Source organism: Myripristis murdjan, chromosome 15 (genome assembly GCF_902150065.1).
Source record: "Myripristis murdjan chromosome 15, fMyrMur1.1, whole genome shotgun sequence".
Lineage (NCBI taxonomy): Eukaryota > Metazoa > Chordata > Actinopteri > Holocentriformes > Holocentridae > Myripristis > Myripristis murdjan.
This window is the reverse complement of record NC_043994.1, coordinates 22,223,309-22,244,083: the sequence shown is the minus strand read 5'-3', so window position 1 is coordinate 22,244,083 and position 20,775 is coordinate 22,223,309. Positions and strand designations below refer to the sequence as shown.

The 20,775-nt window shown below is 42.9% G+C and overlaps 1 protein-coding gene across 1 annotated transcript in view; it reads right to left on the bottom strand.

Moving 5' to 3' along the window:
* The window catches only part of itga9 (integrin, alpha 9), a 54,717-nt gene that overhangs the window by 27,899 nt on the left and 6,043 nt on the right, over nt 1-20,775 (bottom strand). Inside the window, exons 5-15 of the mRNA XM_030070915.1 lie at nt 20,555-20,622; nt 17,274-17,403; nt 17,100-17,185; nt 16,952-17,014; nt 16,274-16,411; nt 15,752-15,857; nt 14,157-14,251; nt 12,104-12,194; nt 10,237-10,282; nt 9,944-10,098; nt 7,893-8,053 (exon numbers count right to left, since the gene is read on the bottom strand). Coding sequence (XP_029926775.1) covers nt 7,893-8,053; nt 9,944-10,098; nt 10,237-10,282; nt 12,104-12,194; nt 14,157-14,251; nt 15,752-15,857; nt 16,274-16,411; nt 16,952-17,014; nt 17,100-17,185; nt 17,274-17,403; nt 20,555-20,622 — 1,139 coding nt within the window. The remainder of the gene's footprint in view (nt 1-7,892; nt 8,054-9,943; nt 10,099-10,236; nt 10,283-12,103; nt 12,195-14,156; nt 14,252-15,751; nt 15,858-16,273; nt 16,412-16,951; nt 17,015-17,099; nt 17,186-17,273; nt 17,404-20,554; nt 20,623-20,775) is intronic.

Genomic DNA, 20,775 nt, shown 5'->3' with positions numbered 1-20,775 from the left:
TGACGAAGACCGAGCGATGAAGTAATCAGAGCCCATTGTGTTTTAACTCTGTTCTGCTCAAAGAAAGGCCTGAGACCTGCTCTCTTAGTCAACATTTCTTTAGAATCTATCCTTTTTTCAGCGCATGCACACACACACACACATACACACACACACACACACACAAATACATACACATTTCCCCTGCAGTGGAAGTGGGAAACATGGCGAGAGCAACTCTTTCATTTTGGTCAGAGTTGGCCACCCATTAAGTTGCTTTGCGGTGGCACTGTGTGGCAGTAACGTGGCCAACAGACGATGAGGAAACATTTTGCCCAGCACGCTCTGCTGCCAAAGTCAACAAATCATCAAAAAATCCCAACATTTGGTCGCTTGCGATACGAGCAACAACAATGGATTCACTATAGCAACCACACGAAGCGGCTCTAATGAGAAACCATGATGAAAATAATGCAGCAATCATAGTTTTAATACACCGGCACGAGAGGAGCTTTATTTCGCACAGTAAAACTGTCTGTCTGTAAGGCCTGCTCTTCCAAAACAAGCCTGAACTGGAGAAGAATTGACTAATGTTCACTCTGGCACAGCCATCTAGGGAAATCCTGACCAAAACACTACCCTGTTCTAAAATTAGTATGAATGTTTTGTTTTTTTTCCAGGATACAGCCATGCCATTACTACTAATACTTGCAGACGAAGCATTTAGCTTACTTACAAGAACGGCTTCTATGGCATTTTCCCTACTTGATTTATTTTTGTACCATACTACTGTAGTATATTTTAATATTTTTCCATCTCACTCTTTATAAATAGGTGTTTGACTTGCTGCCTTGTGTAATAGAAGACAGCTGGATATGATTACCTTCCTGCTATACACTTTCATTGTATCAACTTTCTTGGCCTGGGGTAAATGAAACCAGGGGAATGGCATCAAGGGAATTGCACATTTCTGTCCAACTGTAAAGAGGCAAACAAAGCAGGCAGTGTGGCAGCCAGGCTCAAAGTTTGTCCCAGTCAGGACTCCCCAGTCCTACTGGAGTCTCTGTGAGATGCAGCAAACTCCTATTTCACTCGATCAACCTCCCTGCGTCAGTGGAGAGGAGACCTGGGTCAAACAGTAACTGTGACTCATTTTCGTGATTTGTTTTGACCTATTCTGAGTACCACACTGGTGGGTTTCACCGCAACATGCAGCTCAGAAACTGTCAGTTGTCAACAACAAACCATTGACTTTCACATTTTTCCCCGTGATTGTATTTACTTTCTGGCACTTTCTCTTCCATGTTTCTCTTACACGGCGTACTCCACCATCTGGTACATCTGGAACGAGGAAATGTACTTTCAAACACTGTTCTCCCATTGTAGAGTCAGTGATAACTGTCCAAAGGATGTTGATCTGCTTCAATCAAGCAAAACAAAATCAGAATCACTTGTTTCTCATTCCAGTGTCTCATTTATTTCAGATTTTTTTTTTCTTTTTTTTTAAAATATTGCTGTTGCTCCTTTTGTTTTGTGAAGCATTTTGTAGTCCAACTTTTGACAAGTGCTATTATGGCATTCAGCTGAGCGCATATTGCCAACAACGCAATGCTACAGTCAAGATATGTCAGTTCCATGTTGGATTTTCACTAAAAGGTAAATATTTCTTCCATGCCCCATTACCTGCTGGTTTCACATCCAGAGATGCAAACATTTTTATGAATGTGCCTGAAATTGGACATGAGATGTGTTTCAATCTGTGTGCTTCTGAAACTCTAGCCACTTTTAAACATTTTCACAAAGTATTGCAACACTATGTGACCGCTGTACCAAGTTTTCAGAGAAATTGGCAAGGCAAGTTATTTCTAAACTGGAAATGAGCTTTCTGTTGTTTAATTGGACCGATAACAGAGGGTTTGCCACACCCCTCACCAAATCCTAACCCTTTGACCAACTGGTATAAACAGTTACTCAGTTTTTCCTCTCCCCATGAACAACCGTTCCGCAAAGTTTCATGTAAATCCATTCCTAAGTTTTTGAGATACCCTGTTAACAGACACACAGATGGAATGGGGCGAAAACAGTCTGAGAAAAAAAACAAAAAAAAAAAACACCATCAAATTCTGTTGGCAGAGGAAAAAAGATTTACTTTTTTACTTATTGCAACCACACACTGACTGCTAACATACAGAGACAACATAAAGAGATCGGGGCTCACATGTTCCCAGGATCTCACACTCGGCACAAGGGAACATTTACAGTATCACTCGACACACAGAGCCGAAACTGTGTGTTAATGAACTTAGAAAGCACTTGGTAGAGCGAAAACCTCTGCCAATGCTGAAAAAAAAAAACAACCTCAAACTCGCAAAGCTGCAGCGTCAATAGTGGTTTACGATTGTTTATCGTTGGCGCTCCAGGTTTCACAGTCGCCTCAGAAGTTCCAGATGCTGGGTTGAAAGACAAAAATCGTCTAATGACAGAAATCCCAGGTCAAACCTCGAAATCTAATCAGCTGATCCTTGGGTCAAGGCTTATCTGTCCACCGCATTTCAGGCAAAACCCTTTGTACTTTTTTTGAGCTATCTTGCTGACAAACAGACAAACAGATACACAGATGGGTGAAAACCTTGTTCCAATTTTGCTATTGGAGGTAACCAGAGGGGTTACTTGGTTCCTTCTGTAACTCTACACAGCATAATCACCCCATCTACTGAGCCTGAAAAGCTTAACTTATAAAAAAAAGTCATAAGTTGGATCATTTAAACTCAATATGTCAGCCTCATCTATCTGAGTCCTATGAGACTGGAGAAGGCCTCGCTGCACTGAGCTTTGACAGATTGATGTCCACCATACAGACGGCAGCAGCAGCAGCAGGCATCAGGATAGGGTCTGATGGGCCTTTAAATATCCTCATGGTGCCAGGGAAATGTTATGGGGACATGAGATATAGGGCACACACCAAGAGGAATATAGGCCAGAGGAGCAGGGCACCGTCAGGAGTATACTTTACGAGCTAAATTAAACAGACAACTGCTACAGGCAGGGCTTTGGCTGCCTATTTTAGCTCTTCCTTGGAGACTGATGCATCTGCAGAGCTACACAATACCGCTCATGACCACAAATGGCATTGGCCCTTGGCATGAATTCAAGGCACACGTGCAGTACGCTGTGATGGGGCTGCTGAAATATAAACACATGAACAGCGGCGAATAAATTACCTCAACTGTAAACATGCCATGTGACGCGATCACAGAAATAGTTTTTAAGTAGCGCTGAACATCTAAGAAAGCAATATTTAAAATGATATATTTACTGGGACACGAAGCACATCAAAGCAAACTCTGCAAAACAACCTGCACCTTAACAAGTCCTTGAGCCTCATATTCAGTCTCAACAATCTGTCAGGGGGATGAGATAATCCCACTTGTCTCCAATGCAGCTTAACTTGTTTAAGGAATGATTATGAATATGCTCAAACAAGGCAGAATAAAGCAGATCAGCCCACTGGTACCAGGAAAATAACACTTCAGCAACAGCACTGGAAACAAGTGGGATTATTTTTCAGTGCTGCGCTGAAGAAAAACACGGTTGTAACACTAAATGCATGACTGAAATCAATTATGAATGCACTACATCTTGCAGCAAGACATATCGCTGGGCAATGTTAACATCACACTGAGGTCCTTCACAGAATATACAGCACAGCCAGGAGGGTCATCATGCACACACACATACCTGCAGTGTTGGGGAGTAACTAGTTACATGTAATTGAACTGCAAAATAAATGCAATTCAGTATAGTTACTAGGAAAAAAATTGTGGAAAATTACAGTTACTAATCAAATGATGGTGATTACAAAGGGATTATATGCAAATATATTCTTTTCAGTAAAAAGCTTATATGTAGAACAGGCTATAACATTCTTTCTGTTGCTTTCCATCTTTTCGCTGTGCAGGAATGCCTTGTTTTGACATATTTCCAGACAACAAAACCGTCACATTTGAGTGCAACACCATCAATGGAAGGATGTTGTACAAGCAGCTGTCTCTACGTCCAGACAGGCTCCATTCATTTGGCTGTATGCGCTCAAATTTTGAGCGTTGTTTTTGATTGGTTGTCTTGTTTGAATTTGAATTGCCTCTCGACTGCCAATCAAATCCATGCACGTTTCTCCGAGCAGCCAGCCTGCCGTGCCTGTGACCAGCCGACCACGTCAAGGCCGGCGGACGTGTTGTCAGACCAGAATGCCTTTCAGTTCTGCAAATTGAACAATATTTCCCTTCTGAAATCAGAAAAGGGCCCTAACATTACTGTGCAGTGTGAAGCATGTTTACTAGCTTGTTTACCAACATTTTTTGTTAGAAAAGTAATAATTAAGCTATCAGATATTATAACTAATCACTTTAATGAAGTAATTAAAATAGTTAAATAACTTATTACATTTTTAACAAAGTAACTTTTAATTCTGTGAGTGATTACATTACAAAAGTCGCCTTCCCAACACTGCTACAACTACAAAATGTGATTTTTTTTTTTTCTGTTTCACTTTTAAGTTGGATAGAGAACTGAAATATCTTCATTACAGTCTTGGCAGCTCTTCTAGAGCTTGGCATTCCTGCAGCTCGTGTGCGTTCCTCATCATATGCCATGCTACATGAAGCTTGGCACGTGTTCAAAACACTACAGGAGTGAGGTGTGTGTGCACTAACCTGCAAGCTATTTGGCTGGAGGTGGTCAGTCTGACACAGTAAGTTAAGAAATAACAAATAAAAAGATAAATGTGCCAACTGCGTGAAATTACTTAACGTAATACATCCAGAGTTTCTGTATCAAGTAGGCGTTGTGTTTGTGTGTTGAATTACTCACTCCCATCTCACGCTTCGCCCATCTGCTCACGTGAACCCTAATCATTCGCCAGTCATCATCGCAGAGAATTGTTTTCCCTCCCTAAATGTGAGGTACCACTGAAGTAAAAGGGCTGTGTGTAGTTTATTTAGCTAAAAATAACCAAACAAAGACCATCTGGAGGTCTGGTATGCTGTTAGCTGCTGCCAGTGAAAACATGCTTAAAATGATCAACATAAAAGACTTGCATAATTTCAGGAGGAATTACGATGGAAAAAAAAAAAATGTTATGATTGAACTATTAACTTCTGTGGTCCGTGCTCTCTGTCTTAACTTGTGATGTGTCCCTCTGTCCCGCGTGTGGTTTATTCAGTGGCCATTACAGCCTTTTAACTGCATTTTAGGTGCTGAAAATTGGGCCTGTCTTTTCCACTCCGGTTGCTCCATTTACATGCAGAGCAGACCTGACTTTAACGGTGTGCGATTAAGTTAAATGATTAGCATCAAATGCGAAGTCAAAGGTCTTTTAAAAGTGTTTAAACTGTGCAGTCAACAAGCGGGGTCGACAAATGGTCAGCGTGCGAGCAGTTACGAACGTGAGTGTGGCTCAGAATAGCTCACGGGCTGCTCCCACCGGCGCTCAAGCACCGGGGCTTGAGCAATCAACCCTGACACGCGGGTTTTCCATCACCCGTGCCAGCGTGGAGTTCCAGTTGACACAACACCAGCCCCGCACCCTGCTGTGACACTCGCCTCCATCCTGTGTTTTCACTGTATGTTTTAGCTGGGAGGGGGGCCGGGGGGTGTACAGGCCCCCCTCTGAGGATGCAGTCGGGCAACCAGCTGGTTTCCATTAGCATACCTCTTCGAGGGAATGGGAGGACTGGCTCATGTGGGCAGACACATGAGCAAGATAAATGATGAGATTGGCCAAACAGACTTAGACCCTCTCCCGGAGTGGAGCCAGATCACTTCTGATTATGGTGATTCTCCAGCTCTTCTCCGAAGGCTCAGGACAAACATATATGATGATAAAACCAAGGAGGCCATTATCAAGCTGGGCCATAATCTTTGCTCCCTTTACTTTCCCTCTATCATACAAATCTAAGGTTGTTCTCCAGCGTATAAACAGTCTGTCAGAGCCGCGGTCCGCTGGAATTCAGATACTGCACAGTTACCTTGCTGTATGATAACCCTGGGCCTCTTATCTGTTTTTTGCTGTTGAGCAGGTGGACTTTATGACCACATGGATTGATAGGATAATAATCCACACAATGAACATGGGGAAATATAGAATATAAATCCAACCAACTCTGGCTGCTTGGCTAGACTAAACAGACACCTCATCCATGCCCCAACTCACTCCATACCTCAAACCAGGCAGTCCAAATTCAAATTTGCAGACAAACGTAATGTAATGTTGTAAGTTTGACGTCTGTCTTTGAAGTAACACTCGTAACGTTAATGACTGACCTCACTACGGCTCGTCTCTGAAGTACCGTGTCATTCTGGCCTGATGGATGGCTCTTGCAGCATTGCTTAAAGTGAAGTGTGTTTACCTCGTAGCTAAAGAGATGTCGCAGATATTGCAGCAGCTAGGCACCATGTGTGAGTGGCAATTCACTCGGCCACCCACAAACCTGAAGATGTTTGGTTAAAATGTTGAAATGCCAGATTTACTTCAGGCAAAAATACTACTTAACATAAATTGCACTAAGGTTAATGAAACTTCGAGATATGAAATGTTAGATTTACTCCTGAGTTAAGCTCAAAACTGTCCAGGTTTATTGAAGAGACGGGGTAAACACACGCCAGGTTTCATGGCATTAAGTCTTGATCACTGTTATTGTCTGCATGGTTGAAAGAGGAGAGGCAGGCGTGGTAATGACAACCCCCTTCCTCACCCCACAGCTCGGCTTCCCACAGTGAAAGTGCCTGGAGTGCCCACTTACAAACCCTGGTGAAATTTACAGGCCTCCATGTTGGAGGAGGTGAAACATGGATGGTTCCCTCAGGACGCGGACCCTCGCGGTGGCTTCATGGCTAAATCACAGCGCAACACAATAGGGTGACTATGTGGCGACAAAGGAGAGTCTGTTTCCTGTTTCTGTCAGTTTCTGCCAGGACACACGTGAGGCTGGTAACACAGACACACACACACACACACACTCCCAGTATAACAGTCTCACAAACCATCAAGCGCCAGGCTGTTACCTTTGCCCTAACTCAGCAGGGTGACACAAATAACTCTCGTGCAGACGCCTGCTGGCCTGCCACCAAGCGAGCTCACAGCGTGCAGCGCTCTGTAACCTCTCTGATAGCACTTCCTTTGTCTTCTTGAGCTCTGAATATCGTTTCTGTTGTCGTATGAGAGCCTTGTAACTAGGGCTGGTTGATAATTCAGCATTGTAAGTTATTATCTTTATCATTACCTTTAAAGTGTGGGAGTCAACCATGTGGCAAATTTAAAGAAAAACCAAAGAACCTCTCATTATCGTGGTGATATTTCAATTTTGCAGTATCATGACACACAGTTCTGAAACTGATGATGCCAAGCAAATGTTTAAAAACTGTCATGAATTAGGCATGAAATATTTTATTTGAAATATTTTAGTTTTACTAACGTTACCATTTGGTTCAATGGAATGAGCACTAATCTGATTACTTACCATGTATGATTTTTCATACATGAGTCATGTATATTGATATTAGGGAAAAATTTTGGTGATTTTCACATTTTAAGTTCAACTTACTTACTCCACCGGTTGGGTTGAGAAATTTCTAAATTCATACAAGGTTTTTACTCAACAGTGACATTACTTTTGTTTTGGTTGTCCAAACTCATTAGGCCATTAAAAAAAAAAAAAAGCCGCAATTTTGTATGCTGAGATAAAAGCAGAGGAAAACAACCACATAACTAAATAACTCTTATCGCAGCGCAAAATGTCAGTGTGAGTGCACTCCGGGTCATGAGAAACAAGCAGAGAGATCAGCTGAGGCCACGAGGACACAGTACACATGGACATCAACACAACACGCAGCAGGGACGGATTATTCAAACTTACTTTAACGTAGGCGGTGTAACGCTGGCACTGCTCCCTGTTGATGTCCAGGCTGAGCTGCTGGCTCAGGAGGCTGACCTGAGCTCCGTTCTGAGAAAAATAGACGCGGGAGGGCTGGCTCTTCTGCCTCTTATCGGCATCAGCGGTCAGGTTGTACAGCAGCTCTGAGGAGAGACAAAAACAAGATCAAAACTGACAGCGATGATTTTTTTGGCCAAAGATTACCCTGAGAACTACTTGAAGAATGCAGGGTTTGGTTTTCTGATAATCACCAGAAAAACATCAGAAAAAAAAAGATAAAATATCTACGTTCGCTGTCAGTTAAATAGGAGTCATACGGGAAACTGAAGCGTGATTGATTTTTCTTGGTCAAATCAACCAAAATTACTTCAGTTTAACAGCAAACCCTTTGATTTATGCTCCGCGACGATGAACAGTGTTGTTCATTTAAGGTAATTTAAGGTAATTTGACCATGTGTTTGCTAAAGGCTACATTTTTATATCACCAGAAAACTAATCACACATTCCAAATTCATCCCAGACCAAACTAAGGTCAAGCAATCAGTTGATGCTCGTAAAAAAGACATAACGATCCATGTAAAAAATGTACTGCACAGAGCCACAAGCCAGCAGAGACGTAAAGAAAAGATGATGTATGCATTATAACCTATTATAAGATCTGACATGAAGTCATGCTGAATTGACTATGACTGAAAACACTTTTACGTGCAGACAGCCTTTTTGTAGCGGCATTACAGCAGCTTAAGGTGAGCAGCTCAGGATTTACAAACAAAGGAAATTAATTTTCCAACTGCTGGAACAGAAATAACATTGCTATGAAAGAAAGGTTTGCAATAACAACCCTCCCTTTGGTTCCACCCCTGGCTTTTGGTGGTGTTGAGGAACAGAACTAGTTGAGAAATCATAAGCATGAAGTCAAACATTACAAATGTTTCCGAAAAAACCATATAAGGGCCTCTGGCCATTTTTAAACCCGATCCCGCTGCATGAATCAGCCTCAGTCTGTAATAATTGCTTCAAGAGGGTGTCATGCTTTTAAAACAGTGGGAGGGGTGGCACACACGCCCCAGTCAGACCAAAGCCTACTGTTTGCCCCCCCCCAACAGAGGGAATACCATGACCTCACTGCAAAGGAGGCAAAGGAGGGCTTCATTATGGGAGTCACCAAACATGAGGTGCTGCACTTTCCATGGTGTACGCCAGATAGCCAAACAGAGAGGCTTTATTCCCGCTGGCCAGGACGTATTCATTATGTAACGCCAGTCTGGCACTCCTGCTCTCCTGGGGGCGCTGTGCAAGGTCACACCCCAAACACTGGAGCAGGACCACACCCCGACGCTCAACAGACACCGCACCCAAAGGCCAGATAGTAAACATGGACCCAAGGGTAACCATCGGCCACAGTCAGCCGCTGGCCAAAGGCTAACCAAAGTGACTGTCTCCAAGTATGGAGAGAAATGCTCAGCGTAATTCTGTTTACAAAGTTTAAATGACCAGGAAAGGGTCAAGAAGTAAGGCTTTTACTGCGCCATAACACCAAATTACCATAATATATCTGTCAGCGTTTGATTGGGCTGTTTATTAGTAGCACTGACTATGACTTGACGAGGTGCTGATATCTCTTTCAAAACTTTCTGGCCTGCATTCTCAAGTCCGGGGACAAAAACATCCCGTCTGTTGGGATTTAAACTCCCAGGCTCTTCTGACAACCTACTTGAATTTGACATTTGGTTGATGATGCAGGACAGTGCTATGAACCGAACAAGACATTTTGTTCCAAAGCCTCCCCCCAAAAAAACAATATTAAAAAACAATATTATTAATAGTATGACAGCATTTGCATCGTGATATATTGCGGCATCAGTGGACACTTTGGTTTGATCTCAGCTCTAATTAGGCAGCCTATTTATCTGTGTTGTGCAAGCATTAATTAAATGTTTGTCCATTGCTGGCCACATAAATTCAAGGGAGGGGTGAGAGCCTCTGTCATTACAACTTCAACACTTTTTTTTATGGCTTCCCCTCCTCCTTACCTATCTGTCCGGGCAGCTGTCGTCCACGGAAGCGCATGCAGACGGTGACACTGAAACAGTTGTGGTTTTGCAGGCCTTCATGACACTGAGGCACAGAGATGTTGATGGAGACCGGCAGGAAAATGGAGACGTCCACGGTAATGACAGGCCGGGACCTGCAGCCACATCAACCAACACGAGAGCACATTGTGGGCGACGCTGGACAGTAAAATGTCTCTCGAAGGAAGAGAAGCAGCGCTTTGCCTTTCACAAATGCTGCCGTCTCATACAGAGTGATCCAGGCTGTTACTCACCTTAGCAGCACCACGCTATCAGCCATAAAGGCTCCAATAGTGACATCTGCAATAAGAACAAAAAACAGGCAATCAGTTGCACAAATATCAATGACTGCGTTTACATGGTCTTTAGTATCCCGGTTTTGATCAGGTTTTTTAAGTATCCCGTTTTTGTGTTTGTGCATGTAAACACCATATCCCGTATTCAGAAACCGGGTTATGACCTTATCCCGGTTTCAAGAAACCCGGTTTTGCTACCTGGAGTACTCCGATAGAAGCCGGGATACTGGAGCATGTATACACCTTATCCCGGTTTCTGACGGCTGCCCACCGTGTGCGCAGGCGCCAGAGTGACGCACCAGATAAACAAGCAACATGGCGGCAACGAGAGCTTCCCATTTTTGGAGCGATGAAAAGACTGAAATTTGCCTGAAAATAATGAAAGAACTCAACATGACTACTGGCGATTTTCCGCTAGCACCTACTCGGCTCCACTCGGCTCGCCTCGGTTTCAGTTGTACTGAGTAGAGCCGAGCCGAGTGGAGCTGAGTAGAGGGGTGTACTACGAAGCAGGTTTAGTGGGTTAGCGAGGTATGTTGAGTCTAAAGCCAGGCTTTCCTGTATCACGAAGGTGGCTCTCTTTTAACCCGGCTAGATCACCATGGTAACTTATGCTTAACTCATAACCTGGTCCTGACCAGGTTATGAGCTAAGTTTAACCCCGCCCGGCTATAAAAGCGGCGCTATCTCACCATTTAACTCTTTTGGAGATGGCGTCACCGTTCATTCATGATCTGGTGGACCTGGGAGCCAGGACTGTCCGAGGCTCATTACGGAGACAAAAAGAGGATTTAGGGATCGCGCGGATCCGCTGGCATTTCCTGACGATATTCTCCATGAGCGGTATAGATTTTCTTCTGAGGGAATACGCTACATTTGCTTACTTGTTGAGCACCGTTGAACAACTTAGGTCGCGGTGGAAATACTGAAGAAGCAGTACTTAGTATTTATTAACGCTAAGCCCGCTAGAAGCCACAGAGGTCTCATGTTTGGCTTACTTCTAAATATAATAAATATATCACACTTCCCGCTCAATCTGTTGTAAATAAAAGACGTAAAAGACGTACGACACGCCTGCGCAGAGAGGATGCAGTGATCAGAAAACGGGTTACTGGTATTTATCATGTATACAGGGATATGAATAACCGGGTTTCTCTGTGTTCCATGTAAACATCATATCCCGAATATGCTCAAAGCCGGGATAAGCCTCAAAACCGGGATACTAAAGTCCATGTAAACACAGTCAATGAGATATATAAAATCTGGAGATAAGACAAAGGAGGATGTGGAGACAGAAAAATGTGTAAAACAGAGGATGACATAAAAACAATAGATAAAAGATATGAAAAAGAACAGAATAAAAGAATAAAAGGATGCATTGCAGTTAGTTAAAAGCAATGCTGAATGAATAAGTTTTCAATTGTTGTTTAAAAATGTCCACAGAGCTTGCATCTCTTAAAAGCCTTGGGAAGGGAATTCCCTCATTTTGGTGAATAAAAAGGCTGAGCTGCTCATTTCCATATTTGTGTGATAGTTTGTATTCAGCACGTGTGACGCCTAAGCCAAGCCCAGAGCTCCTTAATACTGAAGCCCCACTTGTTGCTTGTTATGCCGTCCAAGTCTGAGTGTCCATTGTGGAATGCAGTAAACAAGATGCCTCTGCATCACGAGTCTGCTGCACTGCAGTTGCAGGAGAACGAGGGTAAAAACGGCAAGAGAACTGCCTCCTTTTCCTATTTGATGTCTTCACGTTATGTTCATGTTATGGCCTGGGTTTTGCTAGGGAGATTCCTTCGAGCCTTAACTCTGTGCTGTGTGAAAGTACCTGTGTATCCGTTGCCGTCCATGTCCACATTGCCGGAGATTGACTGGCCAAACATCTGCAGCCCGGGGTTTACACCGCGCCCAGACAGCCTCTGTAACACAACACATTAGCCCCCATATAACGTATGGGCCTCAACATGGAAACACAAACACATTGTGGGACATAGCTTTGTTGTTTTCTCTCACAGATGTTGTTTTATTTTTGCATTTCTGCTTTTTTTTACTATCACAGTAGAGAGAAATAGGAAACACAAGCGAGAGAGAGAGGATGACATGCAGCAAAACATATCAACATGTTACTTACTATTCAATTATCCCCATTAAATTAGGAAAAGTCATTAAATACACAGCAAAAAAAAAAAGTTAATTATCTTTTTTGAGATGTTAAACATTGAATGGGATCCCCTTGACCCAAAATATAATAGGAGGGTTAAAATGGAAGATTACACAACAGGATTCAATAAATTATTTTGTTTTATTGTATTTGTTTGCATAGCTGCTTCGTATTTGTTTGAAGCAACCCCTCCTCTGCTTCTGATGAAAAATGTTAACTTAAATGAGCCTGGCTTTATAGTGGTGCTCACATATGCTATTTGGCGAACGCTTGAATCCAACGCGCCTCGAGGCACCATGGAGTGCATACATTTAATGTGGGAGGCCCAGTTGGAAATCGCAGCCCTAACCCTGGCAGATGCTCAACCCACTGAGAAACAGGAGGACCACACAGCTGAAAATGAAAAAGTGATCTTTCTCTTTGATTAATAATACAGAAAGACCTGCCAGGGGACATGCAAGAGCAACTCTGTACACACCGAGCCTAAATGGATCGAGCTCGCTACTAAAACACAGCGCTCTCTGTGCCCTAATCTTACAACAACACAGGGGTTATTGCATCAAAAAGGGAGACTCCTGAAAGGCAGGGCAGAGTATTTTAAGTTATGACGATGGACTACTTTATGTGGGAGTTTGAGGGCTAATTTTCGGCATGGAAATGCTTTGTAGTCACTAATGAAAACAAGCTCCTGAGGAACGGCCTGTGCTTCATACTGAGTTCTGTGGGTGGAAAGTGTGTTCCCAAGGCTATACTACCACCTGGGTCTTTACCACACATTACTCAGTGACTTCACCAAACTGCTGCATCAACACACACACACACACACACACACACACACACACACACACACACACACACACACACACACACACACACACAGATGCAGGAATGGACATACTGCTGTTCGGCAAAACTCAGAATGTGACGGTGAAGAATACTGTGACAAATAAATTGTAAAATGAGGACAGAAAAGTTCATATTTCTAAGTCCCTAACAGACTAATCATCTAAGGTTTAAAGGAACAGTTCACTCAAATTAATGTGTGTCTGTGTGTGTGTGTATGTATATTTTCCCAATTATCCCTTGTGAAGTCTATCCATCCTGATGTTACTGTATGATTTGGCAGCGTTTCTAGTCTGCTGCGGTCTTCTCCGTCTCCCTTCACCGCGGTACATCGGTGCTGGATGGATATTGTTTTGTGGAGCTCAAAACATCAAAAAAATTATATGCGAAAAATTCAACAGCAACAGCTCTTCATGAAAACAGTGACATGGATACCCGTCATAATCCACCACCATCGGGGGGGGGGTGAAGATTTTTTTTCTCTGGGAGCTATTTCCTGACCAAGAAAACTGGGAAAATGTACCTATCCGCCTCTAATTTGTACTCATTGTTTGTGGATAGATGCAGTTTGCCAGTTTCAGTTTCAAATGGAAATTTTTGATGGTTTGAGCACCACAAAACAATACCCATCCAAGTGGGATTGCATCAGGGTGCTGGGAGAGAGAGGTGGGTCACAGCATACTGGAAACCTCCTAAAATCACAGACATTATCTGGATGGACAGATTGAACGAGAGGTAAAGGGGAGCACGGCTTAGTTATTTTGTATTTTGGGTGAACTGTTCCTTTAATGTCCCTCAACAGCACTGTTTTATAACCTAAGAGTAAACAAGTGTGAGTCCTCGGCATGGGGTGTGTAACAGCATCAAGAGTCTTTACCATGGAGTATTTGCTGATAATTCCTGTGGCGTCTCCATGATAGATATAGACCGCTCCTCCATAGTCGTCCTCTTTAGGAGCTCCTATGGCAACATCTAAAACAGAGGGCAGAGACACAAGTTTTATTAAAAAAAAAAAAAAAAAAAAAAAAAAAGCTGCGAAGAAATGAATGAGTGCAGACACAAATGTGTGTGAGTGTAAGAATAAAGACTCTGATTAACCCTCGGCTCAGTGTGTGCTGGCCAGTGCCTGTGAAACACGTTGTTACAGTGAGTCTCTTAATAGACACTTAAGTGTTGTCAGTGGCCATAAAAGCTGTTGAGAACTCTGAGAGAGTGGAAAAAAAAAAAAAAAAAAAAAAGACTATAAAGAGCCAGCGAAAAAAAAAAAAAAGCTTGAAACAACGTCTCCTGCTCCCATCTCTGGAGAAAGCCCATATATGCACTTTCCTCTCTGAAACCACAACATTTCCTTTGCCATGTAGTGCAGCATACCAAAGCACAAATGGTTGTGATCAAAACGGGGTCAGTAGCACTCTTGTAGTGAATATTAAACTATAATCAGCTTACTAGATAAAGGTAGAGTTAATCAAGCGACTCGGCAAGCAGAACATATACGCTGATTTGTATGGCAGTTTTCTCAAATTGAATTATAGCCGCTATGTTGTTATGGTAGATTAGTGTCAGTTTAGGGGTCTAGTCCGAATCTTTCTGCACTCTGTAAGGCCTGGTGAGTTATAATTCCCAGTTGCCATCTTTCTCCACACACACGGTGCCAGGCTGCAGGCCTTGGAGCATATCTAAAGACAAAGATGAAACCCGGGGAACAGCTTCCAGCCCGGAGTGTGAGCCGCATGCCAAGTTGAGCCCTCGGAGCCAAGCCGACGAGTGCCAGGAAAACAGACAGTGTAAATGTACGCCTGCGTGTGTGTGTGTGTGTGTGTTTGTGTATAACTCCATTTGGATGATTTTGAGCACACAAGGGTGAGAGAGGGCAGTATTTTCTGAAGATCCTCCCTCACCACAGGGTAATCAAAGTGAAGCGTCTGTGAGAACGTCTGGGTTTCGCTGCACCTACCGAGCATCTCGGCCGGCCAACGTTTGCTCATAGGCCGACGCTGAAAATAGTATAAACTGGATGACCTTTTTACATTCCAGATGACAGAGGAAACAGCTTTGTTAGTTGGATACAGGACAATGTTACCCTAATGACGCTGAACAGCATTACACAGGGGCTGCCACTGCCAAGATTATAGATTCATAGACCACAGGAGGGTTATTATAGAGCTAATACCAAAAAAAGCTAAAACTCAGTCTCCATTCTGACCTCTGACCAGAGGCTGGTAATGACCTGTGACTGTTACAAAATGTTATATGTGCCCCGAGACAATTGACTGGTGAAGTCTCCCGCCTACGGAAACACATGTGCCTGCGCTGTCCTGGGACCGAGTCCCAGCAGAGCTCTCCCTCCTGTCTTCCTCTTTATCTTTCCACTGTCAAAATGAAGAATAAAAACTCAAAGCAAACAAGTGTACTGTCCAATCTCCTTTCAAACTGTTTATAATCGTCTATAACGAATTAATATTTTGTACCGACCTTGATAACCATCGTCGTCTAAGTCTCCAATCGAGGCGATGCATTCTCCAAAGTGTGCGTTGTAGGCATTGTCCCCGTTCAGGAGCCCTGCCTCCTCCATCACCCCCTGAAAACACAACCAGGCAACAGAATAGTTCATGCACTGGCCTGGGTAAAAAAATTCCAATAATGCTGAGCTGGGAACACGTGAAATTACTTGAGCTTTTCCCTTTGACTAATAGTAACAGCTTAAAAGGTACAAACGGAGACCCTAATCTTAGTAAGTAAAATAATCTCACCGCTGAATCAAACACTGTTCCACTGTGTCATTTTAATAATATGATAACACCTGCAGTCTGAAATGAATCAAGCATGAATGTATCTGAAAGCTCAGCACTGTATTAATATAATAATAATAATAATAATAGCAATACCGGTGCAGGAAAGCACTTCTGTAGGGGTCTCACCGTACTACATGACATAGTACAATAAACCTGCAAGTTATGATATTATGTTCCCGCTGACCCCCTAGATCCCACTCACGTTGCCCTTGCTGAGGTACACAGACACCTGGCCCTCATCCCGGAGCTGGCTGTGCATGGGTGCCCCCACCAGCAGGTCTGACAGGCCGTCCTGGTTCAGATCAACTGCACACAATGAGGAGCCAAAGTAAGAGCCCATCTGGAACCAAGCCGAGCCACAGAGCATTGGGTCAGACCACATCGCCAAAGAGATGCATTTTCCCCGTCCCCTCGAGACAGGCAGCTCATCCGCTCCTCAATCTGACTGGATTTATAGTCTCTTTCATATCTACACTGATATTAAAGGGATATTTACACAACTTAGGTCTTTGATCTACCCTGATTTTCTTTTATTTACTCTGAATGGAAAGCATTAGCTACCTCCCTGGCTTTGGTTTCTGGCAAGAGCGTCTCCTCTTCAAACCGCTGTTGCTCGCTTAACACTTAATGCACGCTTGACGTAAACAATGCGGTTCGTTCAGAAAGCAATTAGAGTAGCGTGTCTGCCGTGTCTCACGAGCGTCAACTACATAATCCCAGAGATAGATTGCATTAAACAAACAGTGCTGCGTTCTCTCTGATAGAAGCCGACTTGATGATAGAAAAACCATAGCTTCGGCTCAAAATATGTGCGGAGATTAGAAACAGGGCTGTGTCAGAGACCTTTCTGAATAACATTAGACCACATCCAAGCTCATACCATTTTCCCTGAGGCTTGGAAACTCTTCACCAAAGATAGACCATCAATTTTGAATATGTAAACCTGGGCAAGAGAGAGCAAAGAAATCAATGTAGCAAGTGGCACAGAAACACATTTAGAGAAACAATACAAAAGACGGGGTGCCTACTTTTCCACTGCCGCTGTGTTGAGGCGCCCCGGCGGCAATGTCTATTACATTAGGAGAGGAGAAATGCCCAGCAGTCACAGCGTAACCTAAAGACACAGAGGTGAAAAGTCAGAGTTCCCTGGAGTGTTTGAAATTCTTGAGCAAAAGCAACATCCTCAAAAAGCCGACTCTCACCAAGGTAGCTGTATCTGTGGGAGTCCACTTCTTCTTTGTTTGGGCTGTAGAAGGTGTCAGAAGTCAGATTGTACACCTTAATCGTCCCAGTCCAGTAGTACGACCCTGGTGCCCCCATCACCACCAGCTCCTGAAAGCGACGAGACCACCCGCCCCCAATCAATTCAGAAGATAAACTCTGACTGCGGCTGTCGCTCATAATACTATCTGCACGTCCAGAGCCCGCTGAGAAGAAGTAACAGGGGGGAAAAAAAAAAAGTGCTGCTGGGTGAAGTTCTGGTTAACCAGTGGCCACAGACTGTTTGTGCTATCTGCTCTTAACCACACCGCCAGACGACATGCCAGCTGTAGCGGCTTCCTTTGATGTTTTGAGGAATTCAGAGCCCATGCAAAATTTACAGCGGTGAGATGTGTTGTTCGCAGCTTTTTGTTGTGACAGTTCACAGGAATTAAATGGCCCAGATCATGACACTTGAAAATGGAGAGGAAGAACGTACTGTAAGCACACTGAGATTCATTAACGGCATGAAACACATCACCCGAGGCCTCATTTTTTATTTTTTTGCCAATCAAAACAGAAACCGAAATCTCTCTCATATTGTTGACCACTGAGCTCTCCATATCCCTGATACAAACAAACTAAACACAATGAGGACCTTATTGAGCACGCACATCCCAGTGCTATGATGTCAAACATCTGCGGACCACTAGGCAAACTGACCACGGGTCAGACCGGGATAAGGTTTTACAGCTGTCCATCTCCCTCTCTCTCTCTCTCTCTTTTTAAATTCCTCACATTCCTTGAGGAGAATCTGTCCAAAGGCTTTAACAGATACTACTCTGACTCTCCCAGTGAGTTGGACTTTTTATTTTTTTTTTTATTCACATGACTAGAGAGAGACCATGTTATGTAACTCGGTCAGATTCCACTTAACGCGCTCCTTGCAGCTTTCTCGCTCCATCTGCACAGCGCTCATACTTATCATGTTTAATGGGACGGAGAGATAAATAAATAAGAGCAGACCTACCTAAACTAAACATGATTTGTGCTGTGCTCAGTCTCTTGGTGCGTAAGGAAAAGCGGTGTGACTCGTGCTCTGCTCTGATAGATGGAGATAACATTCTGCCGGTTTGATGAGGTGCTAGATTCAAACCCCTCATCCAATTCGTTCCACTCTTTCAGGCCATGCGAAGCGTTCATAACAGCCTTGGGCAAGACTTAAAAAGGCGCTCTGACACTGTCTTATAACACATCATACAATGTCTCGTAAAATGTCCAACAAGCAGATCATGTGAGCGAGCTGACCGCATTTTAATATCTGGACTAGAATAGGAAAACATCTTGTGCAACCAAAGCTCTCTCTCTCTCTCTCTCTCTCTCTCTCTCTCTTTCTGTGTGCGTGTGTGTGCGTACACTTTCATATGCATGTTTGTGAGTGTGTGCATGAGCTTGTGTTGCATGTATATTTATGAGTGTGTGTGCATGCGCTGTCCAACTTCTAAAAAAAGTTTCAGTGGAGACTTCAAGTGTTTAAACTTAGCAACAGACCTGCTGCTGAGGTTGAAAATGATGTTTGGCAGAAATAAAATGGAAGTGAAAAAAAAAAAAAAAAAGAAAGCATGGCTTGGCATTTCCACATTCTTCAATGAGACTTTTCGCTATTAAAGATCCTCGTCCAGTGAGACTCGATCCGCCCTAGGAGCTTTCCTGTGGCCCGAGGACACATTTTACATTAAGTTAGTGTGCACCATACTGTACTGTATGTCCTTAATTGAGCGTAACTGTAATTTGAAGCTTGAGAAGGACCCTTACTGAACATATCTGGAGGCAACTTCAGGGAAATATTGTCTCAACTTGTCAAACATAAAGCCCATTTTTCAAATTCTGAGGTTTTTCCATATGTACATTTTCCTCTCACAGTTTTGCCCGCAGATATTTAAAAGTTAAATCTATTTGACCTTCCTCTACTAACCTCACCTTCCTAGACTGATTACAAACCAGACTGGGCATCAAATGACAATTGTTTAAGACCAACAGGTATTAATAAGATATAAAAAATGTTATTTTGTTCCCATGGGTGACATAATATATTAGAGGGAAAAAAGACAGTGTGCCTAGTGTGTACTTCAGTGCTGTCATGGGAGGGAATTTTTTTTTTTTTCCTTGAGCACAGGCTCCTGTGGAACGGAGCAGAGGTCAGGTGAGGCCACGGTGAGCTTTCCTACCTGCATGTGGAGACAAATGCTTGGGAGTGAAAGGTCTTCGCTAGTTTCAATCATATTTAGATATTTTTGCAAGGACTGGGCTGTGCGATATGGTAAAAAAATACTGTCATGATAAAATTTATCTTATCAGACAATTACACCAATATATATCAAATAATTATTGTGTCACATGTAAAAGCTACTTTTTGCTGCTGAGTGACATCTGTAGAAACCTTGCTATGCTCATCTCCTTTAGCCCTCCAAAATAAAACAGCATGAAGTTCCTGTGTGTTGTCTGTGTCTCTTCGTTCATAACCTGGCATGTAATTGGACCATTCTCTCCTCCTGCTATATGATTGGCTATTTGTGCATCAATCATGGGACATAATTATACGGAAATTTTAGTGAGCTTTTTTTTTTTTTTTAAACATTTTTTAAAATGTTTATATTGAGGAAAATGTATTATGATAATTATTGTTACTATTTTAACGCTCAGCCCTATGTTAGGAGCTTGACTATACAGAACTTTCAGTGTCTTAAACAGTTTGGGGAGCATTACAAATGAAAAGAAATGAAAAAAATTGGCATTTCTCCTATAATATTATAAGTGAAGTTTTCACTCCTCAGAGGCAACTATTTTCAAAATCACACAGATCAAAAAGTCAACAAAGAGTGAGTGAAAAAAAAATGAACTTTGGCACTCATGGAGGTTGATGGGCAGCTGGTGATGTTAATTTTTTTTGTCATATTATACACTGACGCAACACATGAAATAATAATCTACATACAGATAAGAAACCAGAAACTTCATGGAAGGTAGATAAAAGCTATTTATATAAAACTGTTCATTAATAAATATCTTGGTGAAGTCATTGTTAATACAACAGTTGAAGTGTTTCAAGCACTTTAGCAAACAGCAGACGGGCTGATCTCTGGCTGAAGTTAATGTTGAAGGACTCTGAGAGCCAGACAACAAAACAAAGTCTGGACAAAGAGCAGACAACTAACAGTATGACTACACTAACAGAAACAGGGTATCACATGGATTAAAAAGATGAACATGCACTGTTACTGACCTCCGTAAAAACACCCGCTATCCCTGCTTGGCACGAGCCATGCTCTTCCCCATACTTCTGCTTATAGTCTGTAAGAAAAAACAAACCACAAATTATTTCACTGTGTGCCTGAGCCAGCATTTACTGGAGTTCTTCCTGCATTCCATATGGAGCTAGTCAAAGTAGCAGTCCCATCCAAGTGGAATCTGGGGGCAGAGAGCAGACTGAGAAAAAGGGTGCAA